The 14581-nt window shown below is 46.5% G+C and overlaps 1 protein-coding gene and 1 long non-coding RNA gene across 6 annotated transcripts in view; one reads left to right on the top strand and one right to left on the bottom strand.

The window, feature by feature from the left end:
- Positions 1 to 14581, bottom strand: part of FGF1 (fibroblast growth factor 1) — a 136153-nt gene that overhangs the window by 18934 nt on the left and 102638 nt on the right. For all 4 annotated transcript variants that reach the window (XM_055431380.2, XM_055431381.2, XM_055431382.2 and 1 more), the window contains one exon: positions 11007 to 11209. In XM_055431380.2, coding sequence (XP_055287355.1) covers positions 11007 to 11175 — 169 coding nt within the window. In that variant the 5' untranslated portion in view covers positions 11176 to 11209. The remainder of the gene's footprint in view (positions 1 to 11006; positions 11210 to 14581) is intronic.
- Positions 1 to 14581, top strand: part of LOC129559537 (uncharacterized) — a 128487-nt gene that overhangs the window by 112672 nt on the left and 1234 nt on the right. For both annotated transcript variants that reach the window (XR_008686563.1, XR_008686564.1), the window contains exons 2-3: positions 1852 to 1911; positions 12314 to 12403. This is a non-coding gene — a long non-coding RNA (uncharacterized LOC129559537). The remainder of the gene's footprint in view (positions 1 to 1851; positions 1912 to 12313; positions 12404 to 14581) is intronic.

Genomic DNA, 14581 nt, shown 5'->3' with positions numbered 1-14581 from the left:
GTCATGAGAGCACAGGCCAGAGGCCTCCTCTCTCCAGCCTTGGGTCCCACCACTCGATCACTGAGTCACTACTCTAGCCACGCCACTTCTTTCCCACACCAATCTCTCCAGGCTCTGCCCTCTGTCTGGTATCTCCTCTCCTCTAGTAGTCACAAAGATGGTCCTTTTCCCCCTGGCCTCAGCCCAAAAACCCTTTCTCAGAGAGGCCTTGCCCCCATAAGTACCCCATAACACTCTGCACAGCAAGTCCTTTAACCCCCACCCCAGGAGCCCTGGCACCCTAGTCCCTGTATCTTTGTCTTTCTCCTTCCTGGTTTGTTTCCTTCATGGCACTTAGCCTGCACTTATTTTTGTTGGTGAGGGCTTTACTCGTTTATTTCTGCCTCCCCAGGGGAGTGTACACTTGGAAGAAAGGGCAGGAATTTTATCTGTCCTGTTTCCCCTTCAGTCTCCAGTGCCTCCCATGGTGCTCTGCACCCTGGGGAGAGCCAGTGTGTATTTGTAGAGTGGACAGTGTTAGGCTAATCTTTGCAGAGATGATTCTGTTGGCCCATCATTAGTAATTGCACATTTTGAATTGTGTTTCCAATAATGCTTTGTGGAGTGAAGTAAGATGCGCCCGAGTTGTGAGTTGTAAGGTTCAAGGCTGGGCTTTGCCACTTATGAGCAGGACCTTGGCTGGGTTGCTTAACTTTCAGGCCACAGTCTCCCTGTTAGTAAAATTGGAATGATTTAGATTCAATTTCTAGAGGTTTTTTCCAGCACTAGCAGTATCAAAAGCATGTAAATAAATTTAATAACAGTGCTATATACAACAGAATATTATTTAACCATAAAAAGGAATAAAGTACTGGTGCATGCTCCAACATGGCTGAACCTTGAAAGCATGTTAAGTGAAGGTTACTCACAAAGGACCACATATTGTATGATTCCACTTAAAATAAATGTCCAGAATAGGCAAAACCCATAGAGACAGGAAGTAGATTAGTGGTAGCCAGGGGCTGAGGAAGGGTTTGGAGAGAGAAGGGGAAACTGTGGTTAAGAGGTATAGGGTTTCTTTTAGGGTGATGAAAGCTGATTGTAGAGATGGTTGCACAAATCTCTTAAGAAAACCACTGAATGGCATACTTTAAATGGGTGAATTGTATGTGAACGTATCTCAATAAAATTTTTTTTCAATGCTCAGTATTTTCATTGACCTCTGATTTGCAGAGAACTTTCACATGTGTTTTCTATCAGTTTCTCAGCATAACCCTGTATATTTAAGAGAGACCAAACTGCTACTGATGCTAAGTCACGTCAGTTGTGTCTGACTCTGTGTGACCTCATAGACGGCAGCCCACTAGGCTCCTCCATCCCTGGGATTCTCCAGGCAAGAACACTGGAGAGGGTTGCCATTTCTTTCTCCAATGCATAAAAGTGAAAAGTGAAAGTGAAGTCGCTCGGTTGTGTCCAACTCTTAGCGATCCCATGGACTGCAGCCCACCAGGCTCCTCCGTCCATGGGAGTTTCCAGGCAAGAGTACTGGAATGGGTCGCTAGTGCCTTCTCCAGAGAGACCAGAGGAAGGGAATAATTAATTGTTTACTGATCATCTACAATGTGCCAGGCATCTTGCTAGTTTCTATCTTGGTATAAATAGTGTAAAACTGGAGTTTGGACTCAAGAAGCAAACTGCATGAATTTAAATTCTGGCTTGGCTGTGTATTAGCTGTGTAATGATTGGGTATGGTATTTACCTCTGTTTCCTTATCTGTAATGATAGCAGTGTCTGCTCCCTGGAGTTGTGAGGTTTAATGATCTGACACCTAGAAGTGTCCAGTAAAATTGCTATCATTTTTATTGTGTTTAGGTGACATCCTCGCTTCTCACAGCATCCCTGGAGGAAGGTGGCACTGGCTCTGTCCTACAGGTGAGGAAACTGAAGCTTGGTAAGAGTACCTTTACCAGACATTGTACTTAGAATCGTAGACAAAACCATGACCAGAATCCAGGCTTGACTGTTTTAAATATCCTGCTTTTTCCTCTCTTTCATAAAATACCTTGAACAGTTACCAGAAAGATTGGTCCAAATCAAGCCATATTCACTTCCCTCCTTGGTCCCCCTTATGTTCAAGATCTGACTTGCACAAGATGTCGGATGGCCATCCAGAACCCCGTTTTGTAGCCATGATGATGTTAGCCGCCTGGGACTTTTGGCTCAGATGGTAAAGAATCTGCCTTCAATGCGAGAGACCTGGGTTCGATCCCTGGGTGGGAAAGATCCCTTGGAGAATGAAATGGCTACCCACTCCAGTATCCCATGGACAGAGGAGCCTGGCAGGCTACAGTCCATGGGGTCGCAAAGAGTCAAACACAACTGAAGTGACTTAGCATGCACACCTGTGTAAGTAGGTCACATTATTATAAGTCAGTCACATTATAGCTGCAACAGAAACCCCAAAGGGCAAGTCCTTTGGGGTAGTCAAGATAAACGTTTTTTTAATAGACTTCCTTTTGTCAAGCAGTTTTAGGTTCACAGCAAAAATACGGGGAAAGTATGAAATTTACCATGTGCCCCCTCCCCTGCATGGCACAGTCTCCCCGTTATTGTCACCCCCTACCAGCGAGGTACAGTTGTTATAAATGATGAACCTACACCAGCACATCGTGATCACCTAGGAAGACTTATTTTTTTTAACCCTTTATTTTCTAGTCCATTTCTGTTCTGCGCCTTAAATAATGCCCCTTTGTCTCGCTGTGGGGGTAGGTAGAGTTGACTTTGCCGTCTGAGGAGCCCCGTCTTGGCCATGTAAACGCCCCATGGAGGTAAACATGAGACAGAGCTGCCTGGCGCACGACTCAGCCCTCGGCCCTGAGCCCTAGCACCAAGTTGTTGCACTGGTGAGAGTTTGTCTCAAGAGTTTCCTCTGTAAATATTATTTCTCCAGGATGTCCAAGTTTCATAGCTCATTTTCACTGGATTTCTTTCTGGCTAAGTTGCTTAAACATATATCCTTCTACAAGCAGAGCTGGCAGGAAGGAGTAACACCCAGCGCGTTGCTTGCGTAGCTGACTAAGTATCCAACTGCCTAGTGTGACTTCATTCCAGTTTTCCAAACCTACATCCTCCTGCAGCTGCTGCTGAGGGGTGGGAGGGAAGGAGAGCAAGTGGGAGAGGGGGGCTTACAAAGAGACGGAGGGATTGGCCAACAGCCTTGGCGGAAGCAGCAGCCCTTCCCTCTTGGAGGGAACAGGGGCCTCAGGGGAAGCCACCGAGTCACCATGTATTCATGGTCCAGGCATTACATGCTGGGTGCTCTGCTCAGTGTGGGCAAGGTCCCCACCTTCAGGGGCTTACACCTATTTATGGTCAGATGACCCAGAGTAATCAAGCAGTACAATAGCAAAAACTCCACTTGTTTTCGAGTTAAAAGCAAACAAAAGTGCAACAACCAAAGCCCTCTTTTTTCCCTCTCTCTATAATTGTTTTCTGTCTCAAAGAAAAGCAGAAAATTACGTACAATGGGGAAAAAACCAAACTGCAAAAGAATATTTATGGTAAACCCTTGATGAAAATTTGGTAAACAAAACAAAACATAAACTAGTGTACATAGCTCATGAATAGATAGGGAGTAAAAGATAAAAAGATGCACTTGATTCAGTCCAAATTCATAGCAGTGGCTGCTCTGGGGAGGATGAAAATGCCTGAGACTGGGGAGGGGAGTGGAGGGAAATTGCCTTTCATCCTAACTCTTCGTTCCTTTCAAAAGACAACACTGAGGCAAGAACAGCCAGCAAGTTGGTAACAGTGGTTAACTTTGGGTGATGGGCTGCTGATGGTTTTGCAGTGTTCTGGGTGAGGCTGGGTAGTTGATATGTAAAGCCTGGTTTATAGTTGGTGGGCAGGCACTCAGTTTCCTGCTGCTGCTGACCTCTGCGGTGCTCTGTGACCCAACACAGACTTGACCTCAGGGACCATCTAGACCTGAATGCAGGTATCTGCAAAAGGTGTGTCATCTTGAGGGCAGACACACCTTTCCAACTCACGGGAAAAGACCTTGATTGAGGGCAGGAGGAGAAGGGGGTGACAGGATGAGATGGTTGGATGGCATCACCAACTCGATGGACATGAGTTTGAACAAACTCTAGGAGATGGTGAAGGACAGGGAAGCCTGATGTGCTGCAGTCCATGGGGTCACAACTTAGCGACCGAACAACAACTTAAGAGCAGACAGGGAACCAGGAAAGCTGGTGAAAGGCCACTCAGGTCACACCTGCTCTTCAGTGTCTTCTTCCAGCACCTTCCACCAGGTTAGCACCCAGGACACAGGGGTGGAAGGAGTGCCTCCTCCCTCCCATATGGCGAATTTAGGACTTGCTCTTTATGAGCAGGGTGGTCAGTGGCTCTGTAGCATCCCAAGGATGAAGGGGCAAGTACTTTTTGAAAAACAAGGCAAATCACTCAGCCCTCAGGGGAGTCACTGTTGCCCATCTCTGAGATATGGACAGCGACTTTTGACTTAGCAGAAGAAATGAAAAGCAATTTTTAAGAAAGGTACTCTAGTGATAGTTACAAGTTTCTTAGAGAAATTCAAACTTATAAAGCACTTTAAAAATGTGCTACAGAAAGACTGGAAGCATTTGCCTGGTGGACTAGTAATCATAGTGTCCCCAGGGAATCCAGAGGCCTGCTCCTTATCTAGGAACGCACTAGGGTGTGCTGGTTTGGGAATGGCCAATTTATCACAAGTAAATGTCAAATAACTGAAATATACAAGATGACCTTTGCAGCCCATGTTCCTGCCTCATCCTTTGGACCCTTCAGGGGTATTTACTTAGGGGAACCTAGGCAAGGGGGAAGCCAGGGATCTGAATGGATATTCTGGGCCCTGTCTAGAGATCTTCCTTCTTTTCCTGAGGAAAATTATAAGCCGGTATCTTCTGGTTTTCTCTTCTGCTCCTCAGAGCCTTCCATTAGCTCTTCATAGTAGTTTAGTCACAGTAAGACACATGATCCCTTACATTCCAAGGATAGAAAGAAGGAACAGGCATTAGAACCTGCCAGTGCCAAGAGATATGAGCTCTGGGGCACCGTGCTATTGTCTTTCTGTCCTTCCCTAGGAATTTTGAAAGGTAAGACTACAACTGCTGCGTTCAGCAGGATGAACACTGCGGAGGGAGGTCCCGCTTCTGCAGCACGTTCTTGCATGGCCTTTAAGCCTGCTTTCCACCTCTGCTCTCCAGAGAGAGGCCCAGAGAGATTACGTGCCTGGTTTATTCTGGGTTGGAGACTTCCCGTCCTTTGCCTTGTTTACCCAAAATGAGGTCAGCCCCATTCAGAACTTGGTGAGGTTGTTTTATGTCAGTGGCATTTATAATTAAAATGTAGCCACAAGCCGGGCACCGTAAAACATTAGAGAAAGATGGAGAAGAAATAAAACAGAGTTTGTGGGGAGAAAAAAGTTACAGTGGTTTAGATACGTGTGTGTGTGTGTGTGTGTGTGTGTGTGAAAGACTTTTCTTAGAATGTGTAAAGGTGTTTGCTTCTCCTCTAGGGTCTGAAAAAGGTGCCTGGAAAATTTTGATACAGTTCATGGACTGTGTGATATTAAAAAAAAAAAATAGTCCTATCTGGAAAAATCCCTCCTGTGTAAGCAGATAAGGAGCTGGTAGGGAGGAGAGGGAAGGAGGCCTTCGGCAGGGCGTCCCACCAGGGAGAGCATGCCTGTCTGAAGACCAGTCGCTCTCTCTGATGCCTGGCTTTGCCCACTGTGGTCACCTGAAGAGCACACCAATGCAGTGGGGAGCACAGTGGGTTCGCCGTCGGGTGGTGAGCCACAGCAGGATGGGGAATCTGGATTGCCCCCAGAACTGCGGGCAGGAGGGATTCACTGAAGGGAAGGAGCACTTTCTAAAAGGCTGCAAAGCAGGGTTCTGGGGACCAGTGAACTCCTCTAGTGCCTTTAGGATGTGGTTTGATTTATAAATATTTGATTGGCACACACTTTGCTCAGGAACATTTCCATTTGTGTGGTGAGTGGTGCCGGTAATCCTGCTCCCCATGAAGCCTCGTACGTGTTTGGGGAGGTGAGGGGTGTGCGCCACGGGAGGGGGCTGCAAGTTTGGGATGCTCGTGAACTTTTTCCTATCCTCCAGTTACTGCTCCAGAAATAGGTTATGGCTCCCTTAGACAGACAGTGAACTCCACCACAAAGAGCGGAGTCAGGCACCGAGCTCCTCCTTGCTTTGCCCAAGACAGCTTGCTGTGCAGAGAGGTGAGACAGGGCAGGGCTTGCGGATCTGCTGGTGCCTGGGCACAAGGTACCTACATGCCAGGCCCCAAGAGCTCCAAGCCTGGACAGTCCCGGAGATGCCGAGATGCAGGGAGCTGGTGTAGCGCTGGTTTAACTCAGCATACTCCAAAGATCAGATGGTTAGATGAGGAAGGCCCAGCAAGCCTCAGGCTGCTGCTGCTGATAAATACCATGTTCCAGGCACTTATCATGTGCCTGGCAGACTGTTAAAGACATCCACAGACTGTCACACTTAAAATTCCAACTTTCCTATGAGGGTGGGTACTGTTGCCATCCTTGATTTTAAAACAAGGAAACTGAGTCATGTGAAGGAAAAGTAACTTCCTGACAGGGAAGCTGACAGGGAGCCAGTAAACCACAGTGATGAGTCCTGCATCTACTGGGCCCACAGATGGGCTGTGTGAATCCAATATGTTCATTTAATCAGTGTGTGGGGTGAAACCACCGCTGTGGTGTTGGTGTTGGGGATGGAAGTGTGCTATAAGAGAGCCTTAGTTTTGGAAGATGCAGCTGTGGGTCGGTGCCAAGTTTCCCAGTTACTGGCTGTTCCCAGGGCTCAGTGTTCACAGAGTTAGTTCACAGGGCAGTTCATTATGAATGATAATTAATAACCTCATCAGGACCATGGCTAAGAGGAAATTAAATAGTCTAGCGCAATGCCTGGCATATATTAGGTGCTTGATAGATATTTATGGAATATATTATTGAATTTGAATTATTTGCTTCCAACACAGTTCATTCACTCATCAAATTAATATTTATTGGCCATGATCCTGACCGCCCAGCCATGTGCTTGACATATACATTGCGGTGTTGAGCTGTGAGAGACGAAGTCCCTGTCCTCAGGGAGCCCAGTGGGCAGGAGACCATTAGACAATCGCACAAGGAAATGTGCAGTATGACCCCGAGGAGGGCTGCCTTGATACACAAGGCACTCCTCAAACACTACATGTCTGAGCTGGAGCTGGTCCTCATTCCCTGCCCCTGTTCCTCCTCCAGGAGCCTCCCTCTCCTGGTGACCCGGCCACTTACCAGCCCCCCAAGGAGTCAACAAAAATCTTCTCACACCCTGTCCCCAGCGCCCCTTCTTGCAGTCTGCCACTCTACTGTCTGGTCCCGCCTGGCCTTCCTAGTGTGGCAAAGTAACAGATATCCATAGTCTGCATTGCTAACTGCCTACAGCTGTGGTTTGAGCCATTGTAAAGGGATGAACCAGAAACATCTCTGCAGGCCAGAAATTTCCACCTGTGGAGACCTCTGACTCAGATCTACAGGACAGTGGTCCATGCACATCCATCCATCATGGGTTTATTCCACTCCAAGAAAGACCTTGGGTTAGGTTCTGGGAAACTTATTCTCCTGGAGGTAGGAAGGGAATACACTTTGCAGACTTCTCAGTCTTGTCCAGGGTAGATCAACTGGTTGGGGACAAAGAGAAGCTGTGAAAGGAGTTGGGTTTGTTTTTTTTGCCTTATAGTACTGGAAGGCGTATAGTTCCATTTCTCATGGTTTATGTAGATTTATTTAAATATTTGATTGGCTTTTAGAAATACTGTCCCTGGAGGAAGTTTTAGAATGTGGCTATCCACTTATCTTCATGGTCTCTAGTCATGCTCAAACTAATGATCAAGGAATACAAACCATTGTGCTAACCACCCAGGGATCATCCACTCCATGCCTGCCCAGGTTGATTCTGTTTCTGAAGAACCTTGAAATTCAGAAAGATTGTGGCAGTACCACCACTGGGCAGAAGAGGGCGACAGAGCCACATTTAGTGGGTGCATCCATGGCAGGGAGGGAGTCACTCCTTTTGGCTGCAGGATCTCATGAGTTTTCAGCTTTGTCAGACACACAAGGCACTGTTGCTTTTCCCATTGCACAGGTGAGGAAACTGAGCCTCAGTATTTCCCCGCTAGTTGAGATAGCTGGGAACACTGAAGAGTTTCACATTTTTGTAGAGGAGAAGATGACAGGAAGGGTCTGGGGGTTGGGAGACTTAAAGCTGCTTTTGCAGAGCACTTTATGCCAAATGGAGAGAATGATAATTGTCTGGTGCTGATCCATTAGAAAGCAGCAGCACAAGAATATGACCTCAGGGTTTCTGACGCTAAATCTAGGCCTCCTGACTCTGCAGGGGGTGCATGGATTACCTGGTTCTCCTGGCACTGACAGGTAGGGGGATGGATTTCGGCTTACGCACCCCACTTTGATTTCTGTCCTCCTCGGCCCTTGTTCTTAGTTCTAGACTAAGTAAATAGGCCAGCACAACAACTCTGAATGTTGCCAGAGAGGCCTTGAATCAAAACCTGAATCCAAACCCTTGGCCTTCCTGGAGGGCAGCGTTACTGAAGAGAAGAGACCGGGTAGGGTCCTTACGTGTTACACGTGTTCCCTGTGCTGTGTTGAGTACATGGAAAGCTTGGTGGTGGTGTCACCATGGTGACAGCGGTGACGACAGTAGCAACATGAACCAACATATGGGGAGCTGTTACTCTCGGTCAAGAGACTGTGCCAAGAGTTTTCACTACGTTGTCTCATGTAATCCGCCCGAGAAACTTGGGAGACGAGTAGTATTGCTCTTATTTTACAATTGAGAAAAGTGAGGTCAGAACAGTTACATAACTAGCCTGAGTTCACTTGGGAAGTAATTAATCCACCATCACTCTTGTGTCGACCTCCTCACACTCCTATGCTACTGTATGCTGCCCTCCAGGGCTTCTGACATCTCAGGTCAGGCAGCTGAATTTGCAGCACCATGCAGAAGTTGCCCCACATTCTGTACCCAGAGTTCAGACTATAATGTTAACAGTGAAGTCACATGCCCTTTGTACAGAAATTCTAGTATTTGTAATTGTAGCCTCCTGTGACCCCAGAATTTAAGGTTTCCCAGAAGAGCCAGCTTAACCCCATAGAACACATCACCAAGGTTGTCTTTTCCTCGGGATGAGGAAGACCAGAGAACATTCTCGTTGGTTCAGAAAACTGATAAGACTTACTATAAATGTTTAAAACCTTCTAGAAATTGCAGTTTGTTCCCTTTGTGTTGTATGAGGCAGATCACACAAATTGTGTAGCTTGCCTGATACAACACAACAGATTGAAGTCTAAGTCCATTTATTTGCAGTAAACATTGCTTGTGTATATGTTTGACATACTCAGTAGTCATTTTTTTGCTATACTCTGGTACGTATTTTTCATTGAGTATAAGGCATTCGGAAGTCCATCTGAAGACAAGCCATTAAGACTAAGCTGACCCTGCAGCAGTCAGCCCCAAACCTCAACCCCAAACTTCCTGCTTCTCATTGCAAGGGTCTGCTTGGTGGATGAGAGGGAAGGGACAGTGCCACCTGGTTGGTAAATGCTAGCTTTCGCCCCCATCATCTGTGCTTCTGTGGATGGAGGGTGAGCACCACTGGGGTGACCATTTGTGCTTAGTGCCTGCAACCTTTGGTGTGTGTGCATGCATGCTAAGTTGCTTCAGTTGTGTCCAGCTCTTTGTGACCCTATGGACCATAGCCTGCCAGGCTTCTTTGTCCATGGGATTTTTCAGGCAAGAATACTAAAGGGGTTGTCATGCCCTCCACCAGGGGATCTTTCCAACCCAAGCATCAAACCCATACTTCTTGTGTCACCTGCATTGGCAGGTGAGTTCTTTACCACAAGTACCACCTGGGAAGCCCTAACCTTTGGTGTAAATCAAATCAATAATAAAGACTACCATCACATCAAAGCCAGTGTTCTGTATCTCATTTTAAAGCCATCCTGCACAACCTTAAATTCTACCTGTGCTATTCTTTGTCTCCTGATTTCATCCATACTTTCCTTCCTTTGGTTCATGACACATTTGACCCTTCAGACCCTCTGAGCCAGATCTGACTTTTGGCTCCGCTCCAACATCTAATGATTTGGTAGTACTCAGGGAATCCCCAGTGACATCACAGTAGAACCCAGACACCTAATATCAAATATACACACCACTGCCAGAAATACTTAAGTAGAAGGGAAAGATTTTTGTTCTTAGATAGTCACGGAGATTCTTTTCTCCAAAGTCATACTGCCATTTATCAACACCATCTGAGAGCAGGGCTGGCAGGAAAGCCTGGAAGAGATACTCAGCCTTTGGCTCAAATTGCTCCTACCCTCCTGTTTCTATAAGGTCTGGAGAATGACTTTACCCCTCCGGGTTACCGCAGCCACATCTGCATGATATGCAGAGCGAGAGCAGCATAATTAATGATGTGTAAGACTACGATTGTGAACTAGGATTTCACAAATCAAGCCCAATGGAAACATAACCTGGAGAATCGGTTAACTTGCAGTTGAGCCCTTGTCTGTTAGGAGTTTATTGCCCCTGCCCCACGTGGCCCTTCCCGTCATGGAGTGAGAAGGGCCCTGACTGACCTTGGGGACCAGGTCTCTCGCTGCTTACAGGAATCTGGAACAACTGAACATTGGCAGCCAGTCTGATCTCACAGCAGGTATGTTAGGTCAACAGAGAGTCCTCTTAAACTCTTGAAATCAGACTCCTTTAGGCAGGCTGTTGCCCTCACAACTCCCCCTTCTCCACACCCAGACCCTCTGTACCTTGTCCCTGCATCTGAGTGTGTCATGTCTGAAAAGAACCTTGGAGAAGGGGGTACAGCCCTTAGCTATTCTCCCTTCTCCCGTTCCTGACTAAGGAAGATACCAGAAATGTGAGATGGGTGCTTACTGTGCTGGTCGCTCTTGTCCTTCGTCCCATCCACTGTGCCATCTGGGAGGATTCTCAGGAATTGGCCCCCGTTGCTGCAATAGAGGAGTTTGGGCTTCTTGTAATTGCCTAGAGGCAGGTTAAACTTCTCAGTCAGGGCCCTGAAGGTCGTGGTTTCTCCTTCAGCCATGGCTCAGCAGCTGCTGGTTGTGGCTATTTCAAGGCTGTAAGAAATTAAACAACCCTGTAGGATGTTCTTCCAGCGAAGGTGCTGTGTGCACTTTCAAGAAGGCAAGGAGAGCCTCAGGGCACCGGCTCCTGGGTGGGCGGAAACCACAGACTGCCCAGGTGCTGCCCACAGTAAATGGGCCTGCGCAGTGGCCAGTGGTTGAGGAAGGATGGTCCCTGGCAGGGGAGGGATTTTCAGTCATTTCCCACTTCCCAATTGGACACAGCTCTGGACCAGGCTGTGCGTTTTTTGGAATATCAAATTTGATCATTTTGGCGGACGGAAAAAAAAATAATGTTTTGGTCCCTCCTTCTGATCCACACACATCCTCAAATTAAACACCGAAGTTGCACTAAAATAACACTCAGGGTCTGGCTGAAACCCACAAAAGCCAAGAGGCCAGCACTGAGGTTGTGCCCTCCACCCTCCCACTGTTTTGCCCAGGTGCTGAGGCCTGTGCACAGAGATAGCCCAGGGAACCTGGGCACACGAGACCTGTGGGGGAAGGGGTGGGGTGGGGTGGGGTGGGGCGGGGTGTTTCCGAGCTAGCCAACAGTTAATGTGTAAAGGAAAATTATGGGTTTGCTGGTGGGAACGGAACCAGAAGTGGAGAAGGAGGCACGTGGAGGTGTTAGGTGGGGTTTTTAAAGGGCCATCACTGTGCCAAAGGACATTTTATGGGTAGAGTATTTTGAAGGTTCTGCTGGCTGTTGGCTGCGTCCTCAGCTTTCTGTACATCCTGAGATCACACAGGGAAGACAGTAGTCTATCCCTGGTACAAAGACTACCTCCATCCTAATTACTTCCTAATGAAAAGTCTTATGACACAGAAACCATTGTATGACCTTCTATGACCCTCTAATGCTATGTGTTCCCACTGTACACAGATTATATTATCAGAAATGCATATATGTAGAAATGCATTAGTGGGCCCACTCTACACAAATTTATATCATCAGTGTACGAATGGATTCATGGGCCCACTCTACACAAGTTTGTATTATCAGTGTACAAACGCATCAGTGGCCCTCTACGAACTATAAAAAGCAAAGCCGATAAACTTTAGTATTTTAAAATATCTACTTGCTCCACCATTTAGAAGACTGGATCAGTGCTCACTACAAGGACTGCACAAGAAAGAAGTGAAGAAGAGACCAGAAAACTACCATGGGAATTTCATCTTATAAGAGTGAGTAGATGCCAATTGTACACGTTGATTATCAAGCGGTCTTATAATACTAGTGATCATCAGCATCATCGTTAACACATTATGGGCCAGGAGTTAACTTATATCATTGAGGCAGACACTGATATTATCCTCAATTTTTTTTAAAGTGAAATCAAAGCTTATAGCTGTTCATGGCCTATCTCAACAACTAGTAAGTGAGCCTCTAAAGGGGTCTGTTGAAAGAAAGCCCCAACTTGCCCTTCATTACCATGACAATATTAAGTGACTTCAGTGATAGCACAGAATTATTAGCAGAAGTGGGGGTTTTACTCATAGCCTGGCACGTACATCTGCCCTCATGACCTGATCATGCGGTGTTATTCATCTGTAACCCAGGTATTGGCTGTCACCACCAATAGCCTCCACTTTTGCCCCCATGCATGTTGTCATTCCCTGGAGAACCCATGTCACCAGGTGTTAGGAGCCCTGTGAACTCAACAGAAGGCCAGCCAGTCTCCTGCACTCCTCACATTCCCCTTCCAGCCATCCAGCTTCAGGAGTAGCTTCAGGGAGCTGCTTGCATAGGAGGTAATTCCAACAGAAATCAAGAAAGCAATTTGGGTGATTTGTCCTAGTGACTTTGGAATTAGAGTTCACATTAGAAGCCTCCACGTGTTCCTCTGCTCCAGGCATTTTAATGTGTCTGGTACATCTCTTCCAATCTGCAGCCAAACGGGCTATAGTTTGAAGTCCCTTCAAGGATCCTCAGAGTTTTACATATACCATGTAAACTCTTCAAAGTCAGACCCCCTCCAAATGTCTCCTTCACATAAGGCAAAACTCTGTCCGGTCCTTTTCACACAATACAATAACAGATGGAAAATTAATTTCATATCCATCAGTTCCACAGGGCAGATGACAGAGTTCACCTTGCAAAGCTCTTTGCATTCCCTTCCCAGAATCTCACTCTCTTTTCCAAAACCCTCTTTATCTACAAGGCTCTGAGTCTCTGTGCCCACCTCTGTCTCTGTACTCAGCCCTGTTTCCTCCAAACCTCTCAGTGTCCCTCTCCCTCCTCTTCCCCATTCCACACAATTCTGGAATCCCCTCTGATGTAAAGCAATTCAGTGCTTCCAAACATGGGCATTTTCACCCATCACCTGTCATCAGCATACAACACTGACCAGATCCTTGTTCCTTAAATTACAGCTAAGAGATAATCCATATATTTTGTTCTATCAGTCTTCTTTTCAAGCACCTAGTACTTAATTAGGTACAGAAGACAATAACTATATACTAGTGGTGGCCATTTCACTATACAAATAGTCATTTGTATTCTCCATCTTAGGCAGAATTTTGTTTCTTGCTGTCCCTGGATTTTCTCAAAAGGAGGTTCCTGTGAGCCCTGGTCATGCAGCAGTTGCTGTGGTGAGGATGGCCTCTGTTCTAGATCTGGCACCCAGTAGGAGTCTTCATTAAGTTGATTTCTAAGTGTTGCATGTGAATTTGGCTCTACTTATTTACATTGTTGCTTCCATCCCATTGGGATAAAGGGAACAGATGCACCAAAAGGCTGACCAAGGTTGGAGGCATCAGTTCTGGCCAAGATTTCTACCTATGCTCTCACATTCATGTGTGTGTTAAGCCATGAAGCCTGGGCTTTATCACTGCAACTCTCCCAAGATCAGACCTCTGCCAGGCCAGGCACCCCTTCCCTCTGGTTTGCATTGCAGCTTGGGGTTATACAAGCCCCCGCCTCTGCTCTGTGCCTGCTCCACCCAGTAAGAGGTGCAGTGATGCTGTGGCTGCATTGACTTAAGATTGCTCCCATCACCCTTCAGTTCAAATCCATACCTGAAATCTGAAGGTGATATGCTGATGCCTGAAAATAAGCCTTGAGTTCAATGTGAATTTGGTAGGCTGTGACAGTGGCATTTATGAATCAGCTGTGAAACATACAAAAATGAAATATTTTTTGTTGATGAAGGAAGCTCCAGAGGCACAAAATACCCCTCCCCTATTTGCTTTGTTTACAGTTTACTCATATTTTTAGTAGTGGTTGGTCCAAAGTTCCTTACCAGTCTAGTAAGTGTTAAAGGACAGGCATGAAGAAAGTATATGACACGATAAAGCCATTAAGCAGTGGCCTTACCAGGCCCTTGGGGATTTTCACAAATTGCTCTAATAAATGAATCCATT

Source organism: Moschus berezovskii, chromosome 8 (genome assembly GCF_049115385.1).
Source record: "Moschus berezovskii isolate FMDL1 chromosome 8, NW_MosBer_1.0, whole genome shotgun sequence".
Taxonomy (NCBI): domain Eukaryota; kingdom Metazoa; phylum Chordata; class Mammalia; order Artiodactyla; family Moschidae; genus Moschus; species Moschus berezovskii.
This window is presented reverse-complemented; position numbering and strand designations above follow the sequence as displayed.